Source organism: Somniosus microcephalus, chromosome 8, assembly GCF_052327205.1.
Source record: "Somniosus microcephalus isolate GS21.2 chromosome 8, FLI_Smic_1.0, whole genome shotgun sequence".
Taxonomy (NCBI): domain Eukaryota; kingdom Metazoa; phylum Chordata; class Chondrichthyes; order Squaliformes; family Somniosidae; genus Somniosus; species Somniosus microcephalus.
In genome coordinates, this window is record NC_140994.1 from 26,738,702 (window position 1) to 26,764,589 (window position 25,888).

At 42.1% G+C, this 25,888-nt stretch overlaps 1 protein-coding gene across 6 annotated transcripts in view; it reads left to right on the forward strand.

Annotated features, from left to right (window-relative positions):
- The window catches only part of fam204a (family with sequence similarity 204 member A), an 89,549-nt gene extending 64,908 nt beyond the window's left edge, over positions 1-24,641 (forward strand). For all 6 annotated transcript variants that reach the window (XM_085994398.1, XM_085994397.1, XM_085994396.1 and 3 more), the window contains 2 exons: positions 14,342-14,448; positions 23,656-24,641. In XM_085994398.1, coding sequence (XP_085850524.1) covers positions 14,342-14,448; positions 23,656-23,707 — 159 coding nt within the window. In that variant the 3' untranslated portion in view covers positions 23,708-24,641. The remainder of the gene's footprint in view (positions 1-14,341; positions 14,449-23,655) is intronic.
- The last annotated feature ends 1,247 nt before the right edge of the window (positions 24,642-25,888 follow it).

The following is a 25,888-nucleotide window of genomic DNA, read 5'->3' on the forward strand; positions in this document are numbered from 1 at the left end:
TTGTATTTCGCATACTGTGGCAAATATTGGTCTGTCTTCAAATGAAAACAAAAAATGCTGGAAATACTCAGCAGGTCAGGCAGTGCCTGTGGAGGGAGAAACAGAGTTAACGTTTCAGGTCGCTGACCTTTCATCAGAACGTGAAACGTTAACTCTGTTTCTCTCTCTCCACAGATGCTGCCTGACCGACTGGGTATTTCCAGCATTTTCTGTTTTTATTTTCAATTTCCAGCATCCGCATTATTTTGCTTTTGTATTGGTCTTTCATTCCTGGTTAGCCATGGCACAAGGACAGCAGTGCACTGACAGGTTACTCCACTGACAGTCCCCCCGATGGCCGATGTCATCTCTCAAAGGGTGACGCAAGTCACAGACCACGGCAACTTTTACTAAAAGCAAGATTACAACTGTTCCCTTCTGCATAATCACCCCCAATTTTTATTATCTTGCCATTATAGTGACAGGTTAGGTTAGTGGCTGGAGCCGCGATAAACATAAAGGCCTGGAGTTTCTGTTAGGTGGCGCCGTTTTTTTTTCCAGCGCAATTCACCCGAAATCGGCCAAATTACATCCAGCGCAAGGTTTCCATGATCTTTTGCACTAGTTTAGAAACTGCTCCCCCTCACAACACTGGCCACGCCCCAGATCGAAGTAATCACCATTGCGAGTTTCCGCTAATTACACCCATTTGCGGGTCATCGACGAGGCTCTTAAAATTAAGCTGGGGGTTTTTTAGGCGCAAGGACATTAATAGGCACGTTTTAAAAACTTTTGAATATAATTTTTTTAAATTTACTAAGAAACTGATCAATATAACTGGTTCTGTATTTGCTTTTTAAAGTCATTTTCAGTTATTTAAATTTGGGTTACTCACAGGCGGTGGACTGGACAGTCTGATTAGAAATGCTTATTTGTTGTGATAAACCCATTTTCAGCTGTAGTAATCAAACTGCACCAGGTTACCACTCTTAAATATATCAAGGAATAATTTTTGAAACAATTTTTTTTAATAAGAGTTATGTTCTAAAACGCTGCCCGATTGCACTGGTTCATGGCAGATTTTACGTTCGCCGATAAGCAAATGAATTTGAGCGGAAACTTGAGGGAAAAAAAACACTTCTCAAAACTAGCGCAATTTTGGGCACAGTTTGCACCTGGATCGCCGATTGCGCCCAAAGCGGAAACTCCAAGCCGGGATTCTTTCATTTTACTTTTAATTTTAATTTTTTTTTTAATTAGCAATAAAAACTGACTTAATGATCCTCATACGTAATCTCATATATTCGATACTGACAGTTTTGCCAGTAGCTGTGTGAAAGGTAGTGATTGGTTTATATTTGCATAAATCAATAGTACCAAAACATTATTCAATGTTTTAAATTAAAAGGGTGATTCACCTCTGCCAGGTTAGGCCTCTACAGGGTTAGCTCCAATACAGCGCCACTTTCAGAAGCCACTGCTGTCCTTTCAGACTGCCAGCTTTAAAAATTAAAATCTGAAGTGAATATTTGACATCAAGTGATGGGGATTTAATTGATGGAAATTTTAAAACTGCCAGTTATTCAAATTAATTGAAATGTTTGGTTGTTTTCTCTGTGCAAAGTTTGCTTTTTTATAGCATACCTTGAGATTGATTCCTCCCTGCCACTCCCAAGTTCCTGTATATATTGTGATGTTTCCCAAAATGAGTTTTAAGTCCTAGGTGTGATTAAAGGCCATTTCCAGGGACTAAACTCAATCAATATCTATGCAGAGGAATTAATGTCCTGCTGAATCAAATCACAGACGGTGTTTCCCTCCCCCACCACCCCCCCAGAATTTACTGTTCCACCCTATCCAAGGGTTTTAACCAATGGGAACCTTTTGAAGAAGTACCGATACGTTTAAAGAAAAGAAAGAATTGCATTGACATATAGCACTGATGCATAACTATAAGGACCACCTGATTGTCTTTGGGCCAGAGGACATCATTGTAGAAAATGGCCAATCCAACGTAAAAGATCGAGGAATTTCAAGTGCAAGTTACGTCCAGCACAAATTGAGTTTCCGCGATCTTTTGCACTGGTTTAAAAAAACATTGCACTAGAAGCCGGCCCCACCCACAAAACTGGCCATGCCCCCGATCACATGAATCACCACAGCGAGTTTCTGCTAACTGTGTCCATTTGAGGCCCTTCGAGGAGGCTCTTAAAAATTATGGGGTATTTTTTTAGACACAAGGACACTATCACCTTTTTAAAAGCTTTTAAATATTAAAAAGACATTAAATTTACTAAGAAACTGACTACTGTACACCAATGAAGCTAGTAAATGGTTCTGGATAGTATTTTAAAGTCATTTTCAGTTATTTAAAATTGGGTTACTCTCAGGTGGTAGACTAGACACTCTGATTAAAAATGCTTATGTTTTGTGATAAACCCATTTTCAGCTGTATTAATCAAACTGCACCTGGTTACCACTCTTAAATATATCGAGGAATATTTTTTAATGCAAGAAAAAATAATTACGTTCTAAATCGCTGCCCGACTGCGCTGGTTCACGTCTGCGATTATTCAAATGAGCTTGAGCGGAAACTTGAACCATAACCTCACTTCGGAATTTGCGCCGAATTGCCGATTGTGCCCAAAGCAGAAACTCTACCCCCATGTGTTTCAGAGCTGTTTTGGAGTCCACAGTGCTATTCATGCATTGTACTGTGCACGAGGGCTGTGGATGTTCAGTCTTTGAGTAGATTCAAGACTGCCATTTTTAGCTCTTGCAGAATTATAGTGATATTTGACCTGTCAGCCAAGTTCAACAATCAAATCATTAATTTGGACAGTAAGGGAATCGAGGGATATGCGGATCGGGCAGGTAATTGGAGTTGAGGGCGAAGATCAGCCATGATCTTATTGAATGGCGGAGCAGACTCGAGGGGCCGTATGGCCTAATCCTGCTCCTATTTCTTCTGTTCATGATAATTGAGACAAAGAGATTTTGAAAGCGGAGAATGACAGAAAAATTCAATTGGAAATATCCAAATCTGATTATTTTTTGAATGGTTTATTCCTTGTAATTGTCTCAGATTCAGCAATGATGTTACTGTATTGCAAACCAGTTTTGAATGTGTGCAAAAGCAATTGTGTAACTGAGGGGAGTCAAGTCTCCAATATGACTCCTGAGTGAACTGTAAGGCAGCCTCTAGTAGTCTTGCAATAACAACAGAAGACGCTGGAAAAACTCAGCAGGCCAGGCAACATCCGTGGAGAGAGAAATAGAGTCAACGTTTCGGGTCGAAACCCTTCTTCAGAACTGAGAAAAAAAGGCAGGAAATGAAACAGATTAAAAGGCAGTTTGGGGGCTGGGAAATGGGGGAGGGGATGAAAGAAGAGACATTAAGAGATATTCAAGGTGAGACGAGATGGTAATAGGACAGGTAAAGAAACAAACAATGGCTCTCGATGAAGTGTGAAACGCGCTGGCAGAGTGAAAGACAGCTGCCATGTGGGAGAGAGAAAAAAAAAAGGAAAAGGCACAAACCAAAAGTGTGGATTAAAATATGAAAATATAATAGGGGCCGAGGTTATGATCTGAAATTGTTGAACTCGATATTGAGTCCGGAAGGCTGTAAAGTGCCTAATCGGAAGATGAGGTGCTGTTCCTCTAGTAGTCTTGTGCTCCTTGTGCTTTGCACTGGGTTTAGGGTGACTCCAGCCAAGTGTGAAGCCAAATTTAAAGTAGTTCTAAGGGCTTCACCTGGGAACCTTTTAACCTCAAATGTTGAATCTTTTGAAATGTTATGGGAGACCTCATAGTCCTGTGCACACTCTCTTAATATTGAAATGTAACTAGCTGGCAGGCAGAACCCTGCACTCCTGTATTTGTATGCGTACACAGAGCTGTGTTGTTGCTGGGAAAATTATGGAATGCAGGTGTGAATTGGCTCGGCACCACACCACTCTCTGCGTTTCACCGTCTACACATATCAATCGGAGGCCACTGCTGTTTCATATATCTGGAACATGACAATCTGAATCCTGTTTTGAGGGCATAACACAGAGGTAGCCTCACTTCACTATTGAAAATTAATGGAAAATATCCATTATCTTCAAGTATATTATAGGGCAATTGATCATTTTTAGCTCTTGCAGAATTAGAGTGATATTTGTACTCCTCTCAGCTAAGTTCAACAATCAAGTGATTAATTTGGTTTCATTTTTTCTGATCAAGCAAGAGCTTTGGCAAGAGGTGATTAGAAAATTAGAAACATCCTTGGACTTGCCTTGGAGAGATCAGCTTATGTGTTTTGAATAATACGATGATTACGAGTTGCTTTTGTACACATGCAGGTAACTCTGCACTAATGTGTTGCATACTGTGAGTAGGTGCTCTCGGTGTGATTATTACATGATGCTTTGAAAAGATTTGCTATAATAGTCATTTCCTGACTCAAACTTTTACACAACCATTGATGTGATGATGCAACGCATCACATACTCCTTGCATTCACCACACTGCAGTGCACCTTTAAGCATGCCTTTAAGGTTGTATTTAGGACATGGCAATTTTGTGTTTGGTACCAGTATTAAGCAGCTGTGCATTATACTTGACCAGTTCAGTCAAGGTCATGAAGGTGACCACTAGGTAATGGATTTATCACATTGTGTTGAGTTTCAACACTGAAGAGTTATTTCAAGTTACAGTAATAAGTTCTCGGTTTATCAGGCAAAAAAGTGTAATGGATCATTTTTTTTAGAACACATTTTGAGCATGAGAAACACTACCACTTGTGTTTTGGTCTTAAATTACTAGAGCATGTTATTGAGCTTCAATTAATGGGCTAAGAAAGTCAAGCGACAGAATTAGTTTTATTGTATTCTACTAATTGCCGAGGTAGGCAAAGCCTTTTTTTGTACTATTGATTTTTTGCAGTTTAATTAAGCAACATGTTTTCTCTTTTTAATTGCAGCCATTTTTTCAGTAAATTGAAGCCCACAGCAAAATACATATATAATTTGTTTGTAATTAGGTATTAATTGGTGGTAGTTGAAGCTTAGCACCCTCTGTTCTTTCTTCCTGATTGCCATTTTATTACTAGTTAGTCATTAATTAATCTGTTTTTCTAATTAGCTTATAAAACTGTTGTTGTAAATGCGATTGAAGTTCAAAGCGAACTAATAAGCTTTTTCTCACTTGGAAGAGCTGAGATAAAGCACATGTGAAAACATGGGGACGAGCTATGTGTTTGTTGGGGGGTGGGGGAGAATGAATATTTTAGACTTTTTAGTATGTAGACACTGGAAATTGAAAATCTGCCGTATTACCTACAAGATGAAAGGCTAATTTACACTGAATTTCACTAATTTTGTTCAACCTACGAAATGAAGAGCTGTCACCTGCTCAGTGTTGCATTGACGACTGTGCCAGTGATCCATGAAATAAGCTGCTGCATGCTTTGTTCTGATAAGAATGAACAAATCTGCACAATGTACGGTTCCCAGAATCTAATTTTCATACTTGCATGAAGGCAAAAAAAATAAGCCGTTTGTAGGCTGATTAATCAGACATTGGAGTTTTGTCTCTTTGATCTGTTTGGTCTCCTAGGTAACTTGCATAGACATTAATGTAGAGCTCCAGTAAAGACAATCAAGGAAACCGCAGACTGAACTGATAACATAATTTAACACACAAATCACAGTCGAGTTTCTACTTCAAAAACGTTTGTTTTAAAACAGCCACCGATACAACCTGAGTTATTAATAGCATTTTTTTGTATTATCTTTTCCCCCCCGATGGATTTAATAGTAAATTTTATATTAAATTGTGAGGAATGTTGGAAAAAATCTTTACTGTTCATTAGCTGCAGGTTATGCAGACGCTTTTACAAATCTTCCAAGTGGCTGTATAGATGAATGCCTCAAGGGCCCAGCAAAAGCCATGTATTTCCAGCCAGCTAAAACCCTTATCTTCAATCCAAGAAAGTACCATTAATCTTTTTGAAAGACCTTTTATGGCTTTTAATATAACCCAAATTAGAACATTTTACACCCTTGGTTCCTGAAATACAGTGATAAAAAGCCTTTGGAGTTCAGTTCTTTTACTGCCTGCTCAGACTCTCCCCTCCCCTCCCTCCATTCCCATCTAAGCTGTGCCAGCTTTTAGATCTGCACAATGATGTGACACAATATTACCTTGACCATCAGCTTCACTCAGCCTGCATAGCAACATTTACTGTTTACCAGAATCTCGACAGTGTTTATAAAGCAAATGTAATAGGTCATGAAACAGAACAGCATGTTATAATGAGTGCTGATAAATGAATGTAGCTTAAATTGCCTCATAAGGTGTTAAAATCCTAATGCATGCTGAATATTTCAAGGAAAACATAGGAATTGAGTTCTAATATTTTAATTTTGTGGTTAAATCAGAAAGGGAATTAAAAAGCTGAGTTTTACGATCTTTTAAAAATCTCAATGGGCTACAAAACAGCCATTTTGTTTAATTATTAGTTTGATCATATCTGCGCAGTCTTGTGCTATGAATGGCTGAATGAAACTACTTCGGCACAATTAAGGATATCCTCTCAGGTCAGACTGTGCTTCTTATTACTGCACTGTTCCCAGCCTGAGGTGAAGCTGCTCCTGTCTTTATACACAAAACTGTCCAGTTTCAAAGGGATAATTCTCTAACGGTATGTTCAGGGCACAATAATACATAAGACACATTGGGAATTGAGGCTAGCTTAGTCGACCTGAAAGGGCCACCACATGTCTTCATCCTTCAAACAGCCAACTTATCCTCAGTTTCTTGGTACAATACTTGAGTACTTGAATGATATTCCTTGATTATATTTCTGATTTGAGAAATGTTATAAAGTGCACAGAAAAATTGCAACTCATAAGAGGCAATTACAAAAATAGACTTGATTTTTAACAAAAATGTCACACCTATTGAATGAGAGTCAATGGCGAATTGCAGACACGTGGTTCTGAATTGTGATATTAGGATTTTGGAGGAAGGCATGTTCATAATCATAATCAACTTTATTGTCATTGTTAGTGCACAAGTGCAGTACAACGAAATGTAGGCTTGCGGCTCCCGAGAGTGTACATTTAGATTAAGACATTTAAACATTCAACAATCATTTGGCTTGTAATACATTAACATAAACATAACCATAATAAAGTGCATTGGCAGATGTGCAGGCTTTAGAGTTTATTTGTGGAGTTCAGTAGGATGACAGCCCTGGGAAAGAAGCTGTTCCTGAATCTGGTCGTTCGGGTGCAAATGCATCTGTAGCGTCTCCCAGATGGCAGGGGGGCAAACAGACTGTGGCTGGGGTGGGTAGGGTCTTTGATGATGGTCAGTGACCTCCGTAAAGAGCGTTTCTGATAGATGTTCTCTATGGTCGGTAGCCGGGTGCCGGTAATGCGATGGGCAGTTTTGACTACCCGCTGCAGGGCTTTCCGGTCATAGTAGCTACAGCTGCCATACCATACTGTGATACAGTTCGTCAGGATGCTCTCTATAGTGCAGCGGTAAAAGTTAGAGAGGATCAGGGGTGACAGGTTACATCCCTTCAGCCTCCTTAGGAAATATAGGCGCTGCTGGGCCTTCTTCACCAAAGAGGAGGTATTGAGGGACCAGGAGAGGTCTTCCGTGATGTGGACTCCGAGGAACTTAAAGCTGTCCACCCTTTCCACCACAGCCCCATGGATGTGGATGGGGGTGTGACTTCCGCCTTTAGACTTCCTGAAGTCCACAATGATTTCCTTGGTTTTCTTGATGTTAAGGGCCAGGTTGTTATCGGCGCACCACTTCACGAGATGCTGGACCTCCTCCCTGTAGGCTGACTCATCGTTGTTGGTGATCTGACCTACCACCGTGGTATCATCCGCAAACTTGATGATGGTGTTGGAACCATGAACAGCCACACAGTCGTGGGTGAAGAGGGAGTAGAGGAGGGGGCTCAGCACACATCCTTGTGGGGCCCCCGTGTTCAGGGTCGGGGGGGGGGGGGGGGAGGTGTGGTTACCTAATTTGACAGACTGGGGTCTGTTTGTTAGGAAGTCCAGGGTCCAGTTGCAAAGGGAAGTGTTCAGGCCAAGAGTGTGGAGTTTGGAGGCCAGCTTGTTGGGGACGATAGTGTTGAGTGCTGAGCTGTAGTCTATGAACAGCATTCTGATGTAGGTCTCTTTACCGTCTAAGTGATTCAATGCAGAGTGTAGAGCAGTTGTGATTGCATCCTCCGTTGATCTGTTTGCACGATAGGCAAACTGGTGTTGGTCAAGAGAGGCGGGAACACTGGCTTTGATGTGAGCCAGGACCAGTCTCTCGAAACACTTCATTATGATGGGTGTGAGTGCGACAGGTCGATAGTCGTTCAGACACGTCACAGCCGTTTGCTTTGGCACAGGAATAATGGTAGCGGTCTTGAAGCATGTGGGGACTACTCATCACTGCGCATTCTTTTTTGACTTTTGTTGTTCTCCTGTGTAATTCAGAAAATTTCCCTCACTGACGTTCTCTAAATTCACGTGCAGAATTTCAAGAACACCAACTTTTAGAAAATAGATTATTATTGTAACTTTTATGCTTTCTTTGAAATTGCTGTGCTTTTTTTTTGTCCTTGTTAATGTGCATTTATCCAAATCAAAAACCCCAAATATACTTGAGGCCCACAAATGTTTGTATTTCATCCCCTGACCAGTTTTGTTCTCCATGCAAATTTCTACTAATTACATGATTCGTGTAATTTTGCATAATTAATGTTAGTGTAGATAAATCTGGTAGCCCAGAGTACTTGAGCAGTTCTGTCACTTTAGCTGTTTTAATTCTGCTTTGTTACACTTTCAGGTTTTAATATGAAGTCCAAGCATAGCACTAGAACTCAGTGGCTGGGAAATTCCTTGGATCTGTTCCTGCTTCTCCAGTGTTGCTTTGCCGGATGTGCAGTGGAAATGGGGTTTCCGCTGCACTTCCAGTGAAGTAATGCTGGCAAAATGGGAGCAGATCTGAGGAATTTTCTGGCCATTTTTTCTAGTGTCGTCCTCACCTGCTTGCTCGTTCCCAAGAGGGCACGCCCCCAGTTTGGGAATCTCTGGTTTAAACCATGAGAGCTCTGGTATTTGGACCAGGGCGTGTAGATGTAATTTAGTCCCCATCTTACAGCCACACATTCTCGCTTTACATATTGCTGTTATAACTTCCTATGTCCACATTTTTAATGGAAACTGTCATTGTAAACTTGTACATGCTGTAATTACACCCTCTCGTCAGTGGTGGTGCTGCAGTGCCTCCAGTGGGGGAAGGGTGTCATTACAATGTGACATATTTTACATAGGCAATTTCTATTGTCAACGTGGACATCGAAGTTTATAAGAGGAAAAAGTTGACAAATAATGAGTTCAGATACAAGAATTATATATAAAATATACTTACTTTTCTATTCTTTAAAATGTTTGTTTACTTATCATTATCCATGCAAATCTACAAATGGCTTAAAAGCCCAAGCCAACTATGTAACTTTACATGGATATAATTTCATTAAATTCAGATAGATAAATATTTAGTGGATTGTTGTAATGCAGTGTGATATTTGTAGCAAACATTTCTTACCTTGTTTTACAGGGGATTTAGCCCAAAAATCAGTTAATGCTTTTGTCAAAACAGTGAAGCAGAGAATTTAATGCACTTGTTGGGCAATGCATTGGGCTGCATGATTTCAACCCACTTTTGTTTACTATGAGTAAATACGTAACTGTTTGAAATTACAAGGGGTCAGAGAGCGTTGCCATATGTACAGGGTATGTGATGGATGAATATGGTGTGCACTCACTTCTGTATTTCTAAATACGATGGTGTCTCCTTGATGAATATGGTTTATGTTAGATTTGAAAGTGGAATTGGTGTAAGGTGATGAGCTAAAATTGTTATAAGTATAGTGAAACTTTGCCTATTATCTAATCATTACTGGAAAACCCTTCTATGTCATGTGCAGTTATTTCTGTCAGCCTGCTCAATATGTACAGGCAGCGGATCCTTGGTTAGCAGAGTTAGACCCATTTTATCCTACATTTCCCTCGTTAATCACTAATTGTTAGTGGGATGGCTCAAGGAAGTATGTCATGTAAAATCTTGATTGAGAGCATTATTCTCAATTTATACACTTTAATTACAGTTACTAACTAATTCAGCTTATTTTGACATGAACAATTGTATATATCTTGAAAATTCCACAGTATCAGAATTAAGAGTCAATAGGGAAAAAAATACTGAATTGCTGATTGCCTAATTAGAAGCAAACTCAGCACGTTTACATCATCTTCAACTTAATTAATGTTAGGGATATTGTAACTGCATGTATAGCCGATTAAACAAGTTATGCTTTGTATGGAAATGACATAAGCATTCAGGCTCTTCATTTATTGTGTTTTTCAATTTCAGAAAGTATACCTCCATGGCCTAAAATATGAACTTTCCCCCCCCCCCCCCCCCCCCTCACCAGTTTTCTCCGATCCCATTGCCTGAAGGTGTTCAATCCTTTCTGTGTTACGGTTTGGCGATCGCCCTCAATACCTTGCCTACATGACCGCTCTTCATGAATGAACCTAGATGGTCATTTCTTAAGTTATACAAAAAGAAAAATACTGCAGATGCTGGAAATCTGAAATAAAAACAGAAAACGCTGGAGAAACTCAGCAGGTCAGGCAGCATCTGTGAAGAGAGAAACAGAGTTAACATTTCAGGTCGATGACCTTTCGTCAGAACTGGAAAAAAGCAGGAAATGGAACAGATTTTTAAGCAAGTGTAGGGGCTGGGAAAGGGGGGAGGGGAGGAAAGAACAAAAGGGGAGGTCTGTGATAGGATAGAAGGCAGGAGAGGTTAAGAGACATGAAGAGATATTCAAGGCAGGAGGAGATGGTAATGGGACAGGTTAAGAAACAAAGGATGGCTCTAGATGAAGTGTAAATTGCGCTGGCAGAATGGAGGACAGCTGCCATGTGGGGGAGAAAAAAAGAAGATGCAAACAAAGCGTGGATAAAAATATATATATATGTATGATAGGGGCCGGGGTTATGATCTGAAAATGTTGAACTCTATGTTGAGTCCAGAGGGCTGTAAAGTGCCTAATCGAAAGATGAGGTGCTGTTCCTCGAGCTTACGCTGAGCTTCATTGGAACAATGCAAGAGGCCGAGGACGGTGAGGTCTGAGTGGGAGTGGAGCGGTGAATTAAAGTGGCAGTCAAGGGGAGCAAGGAAAGAAAGCGAATTATCCAGGGGAAATCACAGATATGGCATTGGAGTACCAAATGATTGCACTGTTGTGTAGTCCTTTCTATCGTATCTATCTTCATCTTCATACATTATTCAAGAGAGTGCTTCCAGCATCTCTCTCAGTTATTTCAGTTAGTAACGTGCTGATGCTAACTATTCATGTACCTGCATGCTGTCACTCATAAATTATAACTAGTGGCTTTGCGTTCCATTCCTGTTGGTGAAAGCGTAAAAATAAATATGACCACAAGGTGCAATCATAAGCATGCAAAATTACGTGCAAATTAATAACAGTTTGTACTTATACCAGTGTCCGCTGTGGCTCAGTGGGTAGCACACTCACCTCTGAGTCAGAAGGTTGTGGGTTCAAGTCCCACTCCAGGGACCTGAGCACAAAAATCTAGGCTGACACGCCAGTGCAACACTTGAGGGAGTGCTGCACTGTCGGAGGTGCCGTCTTTCGGATGAGACGTTAAACCGAGGCCCCGTCTGCTCTCTCAGGTGGACGTAAAAGATCGCATGGCCACTATTTCGAAGAAGAGCAGGGGAGTTATCCTGGCCAATATTTATCCCTCAACAGAAACAGTTTATCTGGTCATTATCAGTTTGTGGGAGCTTGCTGAGCGCAAATTGGCTGCCGCATTTCCCACATTACAACAGTGACTACACTCCAAAAAGTACCTCATTGGCTGTAAAGCGCTTTGACACGTCCGGTGGTCGTGAAAGGCGCTATATAAATGCAAGTCCTTCTTTATATAGTGCCTCTAACAAAAAAAAAATATCCCAAGACATTTCACAGAGCCCTAATCAGATAATAAAAAATGGATGCCAAGCCAAAGAAGGAGATATTAGGAGGGGTGTTGAAAAGCTTGATCAAAGAGGTGGGTTTTAAGGAGGGTATTAAGAGGAGGTGGTAAAGAGGCAGGGAGGTTGAGGGGGGGAATTCCAGAGCCTAGATGGCTGAAGTCACAGCCACCAATAGAGGGGCGAAGGGAGGGAGGATGTACAAGAGGCCATAATCAGCAGAATGGAGAGTTCTAGAGGGGTTGTAAGGCTGGAGCAGATTACAGAGACGGAGAGGCAATTCCGTGACAGAGTCATTGTTACTGTCGGTTGTGTAAACAGGTTTGTGCCTGCAATTGGATCTTACTAACTAGGTTTTCAAAGTCAGATGCCAAGCAAAGATGCTTCCCTACAGAGAATAAATTATATAGAGAGTTACCCCCGGGCTAATTGCGTGCACCTAGCAGCCAGCTGAGGAGTGCTATTGATAGAAACCGATCATGTCACATGCCTACAGAGTACAGTGCATGACTTGGGAAGACCTAGAAGAGAGGGAAAGGCTGAAAATATAAAAGTAAATTGTTGATAAAAAAAAAAATAAGTAGAGTCTGCAGACACACAATCTGAGGACTATTTGCCAAAAGACAAGATGATAACTCCCTGATGGCTCAGTTGGAAAATGCACCGCCCAGCTTTAAACCCTGATTTGTACTGACTTAGGTGAGCAGTGTTTGGGGCGCTGCAGTTGGCTTCAATCCCATTGGCACGAGGAAGGGGCAACTCTGCAAGGGTTCCTCCTGTGTTACTCCTGCTAGAAGAGTGCAAGTGTGTGCATGTCGGTTGTGAGGGTGAAGTAGCTTGTTGATACGGCCCAATGATGTGAAGAATGGCCCTTTAGATGTGCTGCTGGAAGGTGCCTGGTGCCCATGCAATCATATCGTATGAGTCAGAGCCTTTGGGACGGGAGAAGAAAAATACTGAGTTTACTCCTGGTGGTTTGTTGAGTACATCAAAGGCAGGGAACATAATGACTTCACGGCACTGTTGTACTTCAAACTCCCTCTCCAGCATCATTGTGGGAACACCATCACCACAAGGACTACAGTGGTTCTAGGAGAAGGGCCCCTCCCCACACCACCATCTTCTCAGGACAACTAGCGATAATAAATGCAAAATAACAACAGAAAATGCTGGAAAAACTCAGCAGGCCAGGCAACATCCATGGAGAGAAAATAGAGTCAACGTTTTGGGTGAACCCTTTGTCAAGACTAAAGAAGCACAGGAAATGAAATAGATTAAGAGGCCAGGCTGGCTTGAAGAAGTTCTGCTCTTCTCTTCGACGGGATCTCCGTTTGGCTCTTCAACCTTGTTCATCACTTCCAGCCTGGCCTCTTAATCTATTTCATTTCCTGTGCTTCTTTAGTCTTGACAAAGGGTTCACCTGAAACGTTGACTCTATTTTCTCTCCACGGATGTTGCCTGGCCTGCTGAGTTTTTCCAGCATTTTCTGTTGTTATTTCGGATTTCCAGCATCTGCCGTATTTTGCTATCATAATAAATGCAACCTTGCCAGAGCGTCCACATTCCGAGAACAAATTAAAAAATCAGAAATATAGCTTGTGGCAAATCAGAAAGATGGAAACAAAATGTAAACGACATCAAATAATATCAACACAAAAATGTGGAAGGTACTGCACTGTGGTCAGGAAGAGTGAGTGTGTAGGTTGAAATATTTGTGGGGTAGAACAGTGTCAGCAAGGACTAGGACATAATCCGCCAAAATGCAAGAATGCAGGCCATTCATCTGAACAGCCTGTGACTGATCTTGTTCTGCATCGTGGTTTTCAAAGATTGTTTCAGGATTGCATCCATAGTTTTCAAGTTGTTACGGTTTACTTCTCTTCCCACCCCACCCCACCCCTCTCAAACCACCACAAAAGCAAAATATTTGTTGGAATGGAGGATTGCAGAATCTGCAGTCAAATGGTTTGGCGTTCTGTGCCTTTGACTGTAATGTAATTGTGTTGCACTTTTGTGTACAATTAACACTTTGGCACAAATTTATTTCACTTTTGGATTAAGCTTTTCTGTTATTTTAGTCTTTTGAGAAGGTTTAGTTGTGGAATCTCCCATGAATGAGTTTAAGATTTACTCTGAATAGATATGAACGGGGAGAAAAAAGTGTTTGTTGGAATTGTTTTCGGATCAACTTGCAAAGCAGATGTGAGGTATTGGAATTCATTTTATTTTTGTATACGTTTTTTGTGTGTAACTTTTCTCGTGTTCCTTGATCTTTCAATAGCTGGGTGTAAAAATTGCCAAAGCTGTCGATTGCCGTGATTTTGCAAAAGCCAAACAAGAAACTGAAGCTTCTCAGCAGGCCCAAAAGAAGAAGCAACTTGCTTGGGGGTGAGTCATTCTTTACCAATTAACTTCAAACACCTCCTGCTGAATTTGAATGATAATCAACACAACAGGAATGGTTCTTGTGTCGTTAGTTGTCTTTAAGTATGATTTTCAGATGGCACTTGGGTTCAGCTGCCAAGGTTTGGATTAATGGGCTGCAGCACACCTTTTTTTAAAAAATGGTAGCTGCTTCAGTCAACTATCCTTTCGCAAGATCAAGTAAGTACACTACTTTCATTGTATACAAAAAAACGTGCTTTTTTTTGTATGGGCCCCAGACTGGATGCAAGGACCTGGGTTCAAATCCCAGCAAGGTTCACGTATACTGTCATCTTTTCAAATTAGATAAAATGAGTGACACATCTTAGCATATAGGAGAGAGCAGGAGACTACAAAAGTGGGCAGTGTTTGCCACGCTTTTGCAGGTATTGTCTTTGGACACTTCTGGCTATCAGTTAATGGGAACTGAAATGAACACTGCTTCATGCTCCTGTCTGGCAATGACCTGATGATTCATTTTATTTTCCTCCCTCTGTCTCGCTGTGGAAATCTACCTGATATTTTTGAGAGGATCAATTAGCTTTATAGAATTATTTACAGGACTGGTTTTGTAATAAGGCGACTATTTTGGTTGACATTCAATCTCCATTTAAATGCAAGATAAAGGAATCAAAGCTTATTTTGAGTGATTTTCAGCTATGAAGTGCCTTGTACAATTAACAGTTTTAGGCACAGTTTAAGTTTGGAGCATCACCTATAAAATCTGTAACTGATTTCGACACACCTGTCTAGATCACCGATTATAATGTCTGTCTGCCTTTTCCATTTATTAAAGTTGCTGTTGTTGGCCATAGGTTATGTCAGTAGTTTGACTTGTCAATCTGTTGAGGCAATCAGATGGAACTTTAATAGTCTCTTTCATGACTGGCTAAAATATCGGGACTTTGAAGCAATTTTCCAGCCAATCGGGAATGCATTTTCAGTGAGGTGGTCCTGGCTTTGAACATGAACAGGAAACTGGGTAAATTTAGTAAAAATAGAATACTATAATATAAGTGATCAAATCGACCCTGTAGGGAAGATGCAATACAAGATAATCTAGATAACAGGAAAGGAAGATAGAACTGGAAAGGAGGAAGACGAAATCGAAGTAATGATCTGATATATACCCTGACTGCAGAGTGAGAAGCTGAGACAAAGACAGTTCCAGGTTCAATCCTGATCTCAGTTGAGCCAAGTATATGGGCACTGCTATTGGCCGCAACATTCCTGGTTAGGGAGGGGGGGAAATCGACCAGGATTACCGATCCTGATCACTATTCAAAGACCCCTGCTAGTGCACTTGTGTGGACATTAGGTGAGGTAATGGTCAGGCTTGTCTGTGATTCACCCTGTAATCCAGTAGCCTGCTGGACACTTGCTGCCCAGGCTTATATATGAATGATGGGCACTTGGATGAGGTACTGCCTATTGAACTGTTTCTCAACAGCATGTCAGTGAGAGAGAGAGAGAACGAACAACTGAGGAAAATCAAAAGAAAGCTTCTTTAAACATATCTTTTCTAATGTTAGATGATTCTTGGGCTTGATGGTGTGTGAAGTGAAATCTTAATCAGGCAGCTCAAGGGATACAGAATTTTCTGATGATACTAGTGCTGTAAGAGTTAATGTGTATAACAGAATTACGATTGCCATAGATATGTTGGGTAATAGAGAGCTAGGTATGTGTTACAGGCTTTAACCGATACACATGATGACATAAACCTCAAGTTCAAGGCTCAGTGTATACATATCTGAACTCTGATGTGTTACTGCCTGAAGCATATTAAATATCTTATTTTTTATAATCTAATATAAATGTTTACTGTTTAAAAAAAAAAGACCTAATAAAGTTGAATGAAAAATTCTTGAATGTGAGAAAAATCGATAGATTAAATGTACTTATGAGCATACAGGGACTAACACTGCAGTGATGTTATACCACATAACTAACATTGTACTCATATATGATGTGAGTTGACACTGTGCTGCTGTTGTACCATGGGACTGATACCGGGATTGTACCACCTGAACATCTCCGCAGAGATGTACCATGTGACTGACACTTTGAATGTACTTGTATCACATGACTCACAGTAATGTACCGCAAATGATTTAGGATCACATCATTACATCTATATACAGTGTTATACTCCATATAAACTCTCCTACCTATGTTCACGGCCACACGCTTGACCTTGCCAACTCATTCAATAGAGGAATGGCCTCTCTATTCCCATTGCCTCAATCACAGACAAAGCCATCTCTGATCACTTCCTTGTATCCCTAATCTACTCTCATCCCCCTTCCAATCACACGGCAACTGCTTCTGCCCCGGGAAAAACTCTTCCCTCTTCACTTACAGCTGCATTTTCAAACGCTCAGCTACCCAACCTTTGGCCCTCTGTTCGCCCATGATTCTTTTGCAGCTGTTGATCTGCTCAATCACTCCCTCATTTCCGCCTTTGATGGTCTTGTCCCCAGTAAAACTGCTCATTTCCCTGGTACAGCCTCTGTCTTTGCTTCCTCAAGTCCAAGGGGCGCAGTCTTGAACGTATCTGGTGCACAACTGGCTTAGCCATTCATCTCCAGACCTGCCTAGACCACATCAAGCACTATTGGGCCTGCTGTCCTCTGCCGAAACAGCTCACTACTCCAGGATCATCCTGGACTGCAAGATAACCCCTGGCTTCTTTTCTCCACTACCAGCCGTCTCCATAAACCCCTCTATCCTGCCCCCTCCACTCTCGCCTCTAATGACAAGTGCAAGGAGCTCATGAACTTCTTTGTCACCAAAATTGAGACCATCCATTCAGCTGTCTCTGCCGCATCTCCCCTTCCCCTTGCCCATCAAGCCAAGCTTCCCCCGAGGTTCGCCCCTGTCAAGCGGGGAGGTTTGCTAGTGCTGTTGGGGAGGGTTTAAACTAATTTGGCAGGGGGATGGGCACCAGGATGTAACATTAGAAAGGAGAAACAAGGTGCACAAAGGATTGGGAGAGGCAGAGCGTACTAAAGTAAGAAATAGCAAGGTATTAGGTGGGGTCAAACTAAGAGAGATTACAGGATGGTCTAAGATGGGTTTACAGTGCATGTATGTGAACGCACGAAGTGTAGTAAACAAGGTAAGTGAGCTGCAGGCACAAATAGCCACATGGGAATATGATGATGTGGCATTAACTGAGACCTGGCTCAAAAAAGGGCAGGATTGGGTATGAAATAATCCTGGTTATAAAGTGTTCAGGAAAGATAGGAGGTGGTGTGGCAGTATTAGTCAAGGAGAATGTTACAGTGCTGGAGAGGGAGGATGTCCTGGAGGGGTCAAGGACAGAATCTATATGGCTAGAGTTAAGAAATAATAGAGGTGCCATTACACTACTAGGTGTATTCTATAGACCACTAATTAGTGGGAAAGATATGGAGGAGCAAATTTGCAGAGAAATTACAGAGAGGTGCAAGAACTATAGAGTAGTAATAATGGGGGACTTCAACTATCCTAATATAGACTGGGATCATAATAGTGTTAAGGGTAGAGAAGGGGAAGAATTTCTGACAGGAGAACTTTCTTGATCAGTATGTTTCCGGTTCGACGAGGGAGGAGGCATTGCTGGATCTGGTTTTGGGGAATGAGGTAGATCAAGTGGAGCAAGTGTCGGTAGGTCAAGTGGAGCAAGTGTCAGTAGGTGAACATTTAGGAAACAGTGATTGACGTAAGAAAACTACTAGGCACTTGGTCTGAGTATTAAACAAGGCTTTAATCAACGGTTTTTCAACATGGAGATCTAACATAGTAACATAGAGATAGGAACAGGAGTAGGCCATTCGGCCCTTCGAGCCTGCTCCGCCATTCAATGAGATCATGGCTGATCCTCGTCTGAGATCATAGCTGATCTTACCAGTTCAGTACCCCGTCCCCGCCTTTTCTCCGTAACCCTTAATCCCCTTAGCCTTCAGAAATATATCCAATTCTCTCTTGAAAATATTTATTGAATTAGCCTTCACAGCCCTCTGTGGCAGGGAATTCCACAGGCTCACCACTCTTTGAGTGAAGAAATTCTTCCTCATCTCTGTTTTAAATGATTTGCCCGCTATTTTTAGACTGTGGCCCCTGGTTCTGTGCTCCCTGGCCATTGGAAACATTCTCTCTGAATTCAGCCTGTCCAGGCCTGCCATAATTTTATATGTTTCGATGAGATCCCCTCTCAATCTTCTAAACTCCAGTGAGTACAAGCCCAAACTATTTAATCTCTCTTCGTAGGTCATTCCCGCCATTCCAGGTATCAGCCTGGTGAATCGCCGTTGCACTCTTTCCATGGCAAGAACATCCTTCCGCAGATGGGGCGACCAAAACTGTACACAATACTCCAGATGCGGTCTCACCAGCACCTTGTACAGCTGTAGTAAGGTATCCCTATTCCTATACTCGAACCCCCTTGATATGAAGGCCAACATACCATTTGCCTTCTTAATCGCCTGTTGCACCTGCATGCTCTCCTTCAGTGACTGGTGCACAAGAACACCCAGGTCCCTCTGCACTTCCCCATCTCCCAATCTATTGCCATTTAGATAATAATCTACCCTCCTGTTTTTACCCCCAAAGTGGATAACCTCGCATTTATCCACATTATAGTGCATCTGCCACGTATCCGCCCATTCCCCCAACCTGTCCAAATCGCACTGTAGCCTCCTGACATCCTCATCAGAGCCCACCCCTCCTCCTAGTTGTATCCTTCACTAGTTCCTGTTAAAGAATGTCCTGAGCAAGCTGGGCCCATGCCCGAGTATTTATACTCTCCCTGGACAGCGCCACCAGCAGGCCGCCTAGTATTACTTCATAAGTCATTTCCACATGAATGACAAGATTCATGTCAGTGATCATAGTACCATAAGGTTTAGATTAGCTATGGAAAAGGACAGGGAGCAATCTAGAGTAAAAATGTTTAACTGGGGAAAGCCAATTTCAGTGGGATGAGAACGGACCTGGCTGGCAAAACTGTAATGGAACAATGGGCTGCCTTTAAAGAGGAAATAGTTCAGGTACAGTTGAGGTACATTCCTACTAGGGGGAAAGGCAGGGCAACTGAAGTCAGGGCTCCCTGGATGACGAAAGAGATAGAGAATATGATGAAGCAGAGAAAGAGCGCGTATGACAGATGTCAGGTTGCAAATACATCTGAGAATCAGGCTATATATAGAAAGGTCAGAGGAGTGAAAAAGAAAATAAGAGGGGCAAAGAGAGAGTATGAGAATAGAATGGTAGCCAACATAAAAAGTAATCCAAAAAGCTTCTACAGGCATATAAATAGTATAAAAGGTAGGGGTGGGGCCAATTAGGGACCAAAAAGGAGACCTATGCATGGAGGCAGAGGGTATGGCTGAGGTTGCTGCCATAGACATAGTAAAGGAGGAGGTAGTGGAAATACTTGATAAAGCGGAGGTATTAGAAAGGCTGGCTGTGCTTAAAGTAGATAAATCACCAGGAGCAGATGGGAAGCATCCTAGGATGCTGAGGGAATTGAGGGAGGAAATCGCAGAGGTACTGGCCATAATATTCCAATCCTCCTTAGATACAGGGGTGGTGCCAGAGGACTGGAGAATTGCAAATGTTACACCATTGTTCAAAAAAGGGTGTAAAGATAAACCCAGCAACTACAGGCCAGTCAGTTTGTCCTTGGTAGTGGGGGAAGCTTTTAGAAACAGTATTCAAGGACAAAATTAACAGTCACTTGGACAAGTGTGGATTAATTAAGGAAAGCTAGCACAGATTTGTTAAAGGCAAATTGTGTTTATCTAACTTGATTGAGTTCTTTGATGAGGGTAATGCGGTTGACGTAGTGTACATGGATTTCCAAAAGGCGTTTGTCAAAGTGCCACATAATAGGCTTGCCAGGAAAGTTGACGCCCATGGAATAAAAGTGACCGTGGCAGCATGGATACAGAATTGGCTAAGTGATAGGAAACAGAGAGTAATGGTGAATGGTTGTTTTTCGAACTGGAGGAAGGTATACAGTGGTGTTCCCCAGGGGTCAGTTCTAGGACCACTGCTTTTCTTGATATATATTAATGACTTGGACGTAGGTGTACAGGGCACAATTTCAAAATTTGCAGATGACACAAAACTTGGAAGTATAGTGAACAGTGAGGAGGAGAGTGATAGACTTCAGGAAGACATAGACAGGCTGGTGAAATGGGCGGACATGTGGCAGATGAAATTTAATGCAAAAAAGTGTGACATGATACATTTTGGTAGAAAGAATGGGGAGAGGACATATAAACTAAATGGTACAATCCTGAATGGGGTGCACAAACAGAGAGACCTGGGGATTATGTCTGCACAAATCGTTGAAGGTAGCAGGGCAGGTTGAGAAAGCAGTTAAAAAGGCTCACGGAATCCTGGGCTTCATAAATAGAGGTATAGGGCTTGAATTTCCAAGCCCCAAGGAGGCGGGAGTGGTGGGAAAATTGCAGAATCGGGGGGCAGGAACCCATCCCGCCCCCAACCCACCTCCGTGCCAATGTCCCAGGAGGCGGGTATCCAACCTGTGCTGGGAGCCGCCTCCCCGAGGCGGGAAGGGGATTAGTGCCAATTAACTGCCTGGTAACAGGTAGTTAATGGGCAGTTTTTTTTTACCAAATCCCTATTTTTAGCCCTAAAGTGTGGGCTTCCCGACGGCTCCGAACCACGCCAAGTTAGCGAGGCGGATCGTTGGTCTGAAGGGGTTGGCGGGGTCGAGATATCCGTTGTGCAGGTGAGTGATGGGTGCATGTGTGCAGAGGTAAGTGTGTGAGGTAAGTGTAAAGTGTTTTAATAAGTTTTACTTACCTTTACTTTCTCCTGCACGTTTCCTTCCTTCAGTTCTCAGGAGTTCCTCAACTCACCGGCACAGAAAGCAGAATGGCCGCTGAACTGTCAATAGCTGCAGCCTCTGCTTTCTGGTCTGGAGAGCTCTCTAACTGAGTCGGAGTAGAAGGACTCAAGTTAGATGACAGATTGTCAGTGTTTGACAGCTTCACAGAGCTGTCAAATGCTGATTTTTCACCTGTCAAAAGCTCTTGCACCATAAATAACAGCAAGCGCCATTAGCCTCAGTTATTTTGACGGGAAAATCTGGGTCATTACCATAAACCTGATAACGTGCAGACTATGTTACAACTCATTTCAGAATTAGATGACTAGAAGTTATTTCAAACTTTCCATGTTGTGACGTATTGAGCTTTACAGTTTGCTTTAGTTTTAACAAATTCCAGGCAACCCCTTAAGGTGTTTGCTTCACACCTGTCTTGTCACGGGTTCAAATCACAGTGGAGGCCAGTGTAATAATTTGCTTAATAACGTGTTATGCGCTGTTAGTTGTCAGCCAGGTGCTTAGCTAAAGCAACCCAACATGTGGAAAAATTGCCTGCACATTCTCTAGGCAGCAGAAGGTTGAGGGGAAAATGGAGTTACTGGGCAAAGTTAAATCGAGACGTAACCTGTGCATAGACCAAGTTGTCTATTGAAGATGGACCCCCAGTCTGTCCCTTCGCTTACACCCAATCTCTGCATATCATTCACTTTCTGGCTCCTGTTCCTGCTGAAGCCGTTCCTGTCAGTGATCTCTGCACACCGCCTGGCCCATGATTCATGACTGAAGCATTTTGTTCCCACTTACGTCATTCCCAAGATGCACACGCCAAGCCAAAGAAATAATAGTGCTTCGGTGCTCGGCAGAAACATTGAAATTTGACACGCTAACAGTTCATTGGCCAGCTGTACGCATCATGGGTGTAGATTCAATGGGAACAGTGCACTGACATCATAAATCATACGGCAGGCAGTGCGCAAGGATCGATGACTGGACCAAATCAAATCAAATCAAATCAAATCAAATCAACTTTTATTGTCATTGTTAGTGCACAAGTGCAGTACAACTAGGCTTGCGGCTCCCGAGAGTGTACGTTTAGATTAAGACATTTAAACATTCAACATACATTTGGCTTGTAGTATATTAACATAAACATAACCATAATAAAGTGCATTGGCAGATGTGCAGGCTTTAGAGTTTATTTGTGGAGTTCAGTAGGATGACAGCCCTGGGAAAGAAGCTGTTCCTAAATCTGGTCGTTCGGGTGCGAATGCATCTGTAGCGTCTCCCAGATGGCAGGAGGGCGAACAGACTGTGGCTGGGGTGGGTAGGGTCTTTGATGATGGACCGTGACCTCCGTAAACAGCGTTTCTGGTATATGTGCTCTATGGTCGGTAGCCGGGTGCCGGTAATGCGTTGGGCAGTTTTGACTACCCGCTGCAGGGCTTTCCGGTCATAGTAGCTACAGCTGCCATACCACACTGTGATACAGTTTGTCAGGATGCTCTCTATTGTGCAGCGGTAAAAGTTAGGGAGGATCAGGGGTGACAGGTTACATCCCTTCAGCCTCCTTAGGAAATATAGGCGCTGCTGGGCCTTCTTCACCAGAGAGGAGGTATTGAGGGACCAGGAGAGGTCTTCCGTGATGTGGACTCCGAGGAACTTAAAGCTGTCCACCCTTTCCACCACAGCCCCATTGATGTGGATGGGGGTGTGACTTCCGCCTTTAGACTTCCTGAAGTCCACAATGATTTCTTTGGTTTTCTTGATGTTAAGGCCCAGTGGGAACAACAACCAGAAACCACAATTGCACTGTCTTCAGAACTCTTTCAGAAAAACGTGTTGAAAAATCATAGGATGCCACAACTTGATAAAATGTTTGCCCTTCTCATAATTTTTCAATCGTACAAAAACATCACTCATAAGTGACGTGGTGGCACAGCACATTGGAGTACCCAACACATGGTACCATAGGTGTTGAGATGGTGTTTTGCGCCTGTGATTCCCATCCAATGCCTCCCAGATCTCAGCTGGCATTGCTTTGGTGAGCAGAGGTCAGAAACTTCTACATGGCGGGCAAAAGGAAGGAGAGAATGGAAGAGTTCATAGGCTAATCTCATGCACCTTCATGTCTGCTGGCTTCCGAGTGATGTTGGCAGAGACCTGGGACAGGCTGGCTGTTTCCTCAGTTGTGGACGGTGGGAAGTGTGGAAAGACCCTATTTTAAAAATTACTTGTGTCAAATAGACCACTATGAACCAGAATCAGCAAAACACTCTGCATATGAAATAAAAATTAACACTTTTCCATTTTTTTTTAATTCAATCTAGATTTGAAGCTAAGAGGAGATGGGAGACAAAAAGCAACATGGGCTATATGTGATGTCGTGACACAGTATGAAATGAAGTGGGCATTGAGATGTGTTGAAGTAGGGTTCTCTGCTGAAACACTTGACCTGTACTTGCACTCTCAATCCAATCTCCAGGGAGTCATCTGGAAGCACTTTACAAGAACATAACAATGGCTGTGCCCTGCTGCTTTCATAACTGCACATTAACTGGTTGTGAATGATTTAGCCTTCAGTGTCTAAAATTTGAGCACGGTCAAGGAGATTGAAAGAAGATTTTGCCATAGAATAAATAACTTTTAACAAGCCCAGTCGTACCTTCTGGTGGAGCAATTTAGTAATATGGACAACAAAGTAATTTCTTCTGTCATCTGACAAATTCAAACACTGTAAGTGCTCTATTTACAACTGGCAGGCTGTAAATTCAAGTGCTGAGACTCCCTGTCAGTCAGAATTTCTTGCCTATATGAGGTGAGCTTTATCTGTTCCCGCACTGTCATGCCATGGACATTCTAGCTCAAAGAAGAAAGGGAAAACTACTCTCATCTGACCCCCCCCACCCCCTAAGTCACATCTCTGCCCACCAGTCCCTGGGATTCAAGCCACTCAGAGGGTCGCTGTGCAGTAAAATGTTCTACCGTCTGACTGGAGGACAAAGTATGGAGGCCGTTTTCTTAATAAACTGCTCTAGTGCTAGTCATGACATGTTTGTGTAGATCGTGTTCACTATTTCAGAAGGATAAAGATTGATCAAAACTCAGTCTTTTGTAAGATCAACATATTTTGTTAGTCTGGTATCATTATTGACAATCTACTACCTGTCTGTCTGGGAATTAGAAGCAAGTTTTATATGTGGAACTATATCATGTAAGTACTTTACTAAACTGGCAACAATATAATAAATGAAAGAGGATGTGTATAATGTCACTATGCAAATATAATTGGTAAAAAAACTACTCATTTTACACATCTCAAGTTTACTTTGTTAACATTGGAGCAGTTAAGGGTTTAATATCTGATGAAGTAAAATTGGTTTCCAAACTGCCCAACGTACAGATGTTTTCTGTCACAATTGCATTTGTTAAAAAAATGTTTAATATAAATTTTGTGTTTATGTGAAGAGACGTCGATGCAAGATGGAATGGAATATTTTCCCACTTTTGACATTGTGTTGGCCACAAATAAAGTTCCTTCTACTGTGTTGCAACAACCTTACCCTAGCCCCAACCTTGGAAGAGCACAGCAAGCATATCCACAGTGTGGATTTTCTCATTTCCTACAACAGCTATCCCTATAGCCCCACTCCAGGACTTGAGCATGTAACCTAGGCTGACACTTCATGCAGTAGTTGAGGGAGAGTTGCATTGTCAGAGGTGCCATCTCTCAGATGAAATGTTAAGCCAAGGACAAGGTGTTCAGGTAAACATAAAAAATCCCATGGCACTATCTAAGAAGAGCAGGGTGTTCTCCCGGTGTCCTGGCCAACATTTATCCCTCAACTAACTCCACCAAAAAAAGACTAACTAGTCATTTATCGCATTGCTGTTTGTGGGACCTTGTGTGCAAATTCTCCTCAGCATTTTTGTAAACTGCAAAGTAATTAATTAACTCAGTGGTGCCAACCCGTTGCACTGCCTGTTTCTAAAAGCTGCTAAGAGTTGACCTGCACTCTTGTGGTGTCTGCACCTTTTCTCCTAACACATTCTATGTACTGTGAGATGGTCATGATAGGAAGTTCTGGATGTGGTAAATTAGATGACGGTTAGCAAGATACAAAATATTCAGATTGAATATGGAACTAATGTTTGTCCCCCTTTGTTTTATTAAAAAAGCTGCAATGCACAGCAAGAGCCCTGTCATACCTCTAAATCCAACCTACTACACATAGCCTTCCTCTGAAAATGTAATTGAATTTGATTTTAGGGTCTCCAGTCCCACACAGCACCTCTCTGTAGGAACCTGTCTCCACAGACTCGTTGAGTTTGTCTTCCTGGTGCAACACATCCTCACTCCCCAGAACATCATTCCTATCTGGCTTAAAGTAGTGGTATAATAAAGTGCAGGCGTGCATTTCAGCTCACAGAAGTACAGAATGTTCTGGTTACTCAAGACTCTAGTGGGTGCACATCAAAGTATGAAGTACCCCAAAACTATATACAGAAACTCTTGTTTAAACGGCACCTAAATATCCGGAATTCTCTAATAACCGGCAAAAT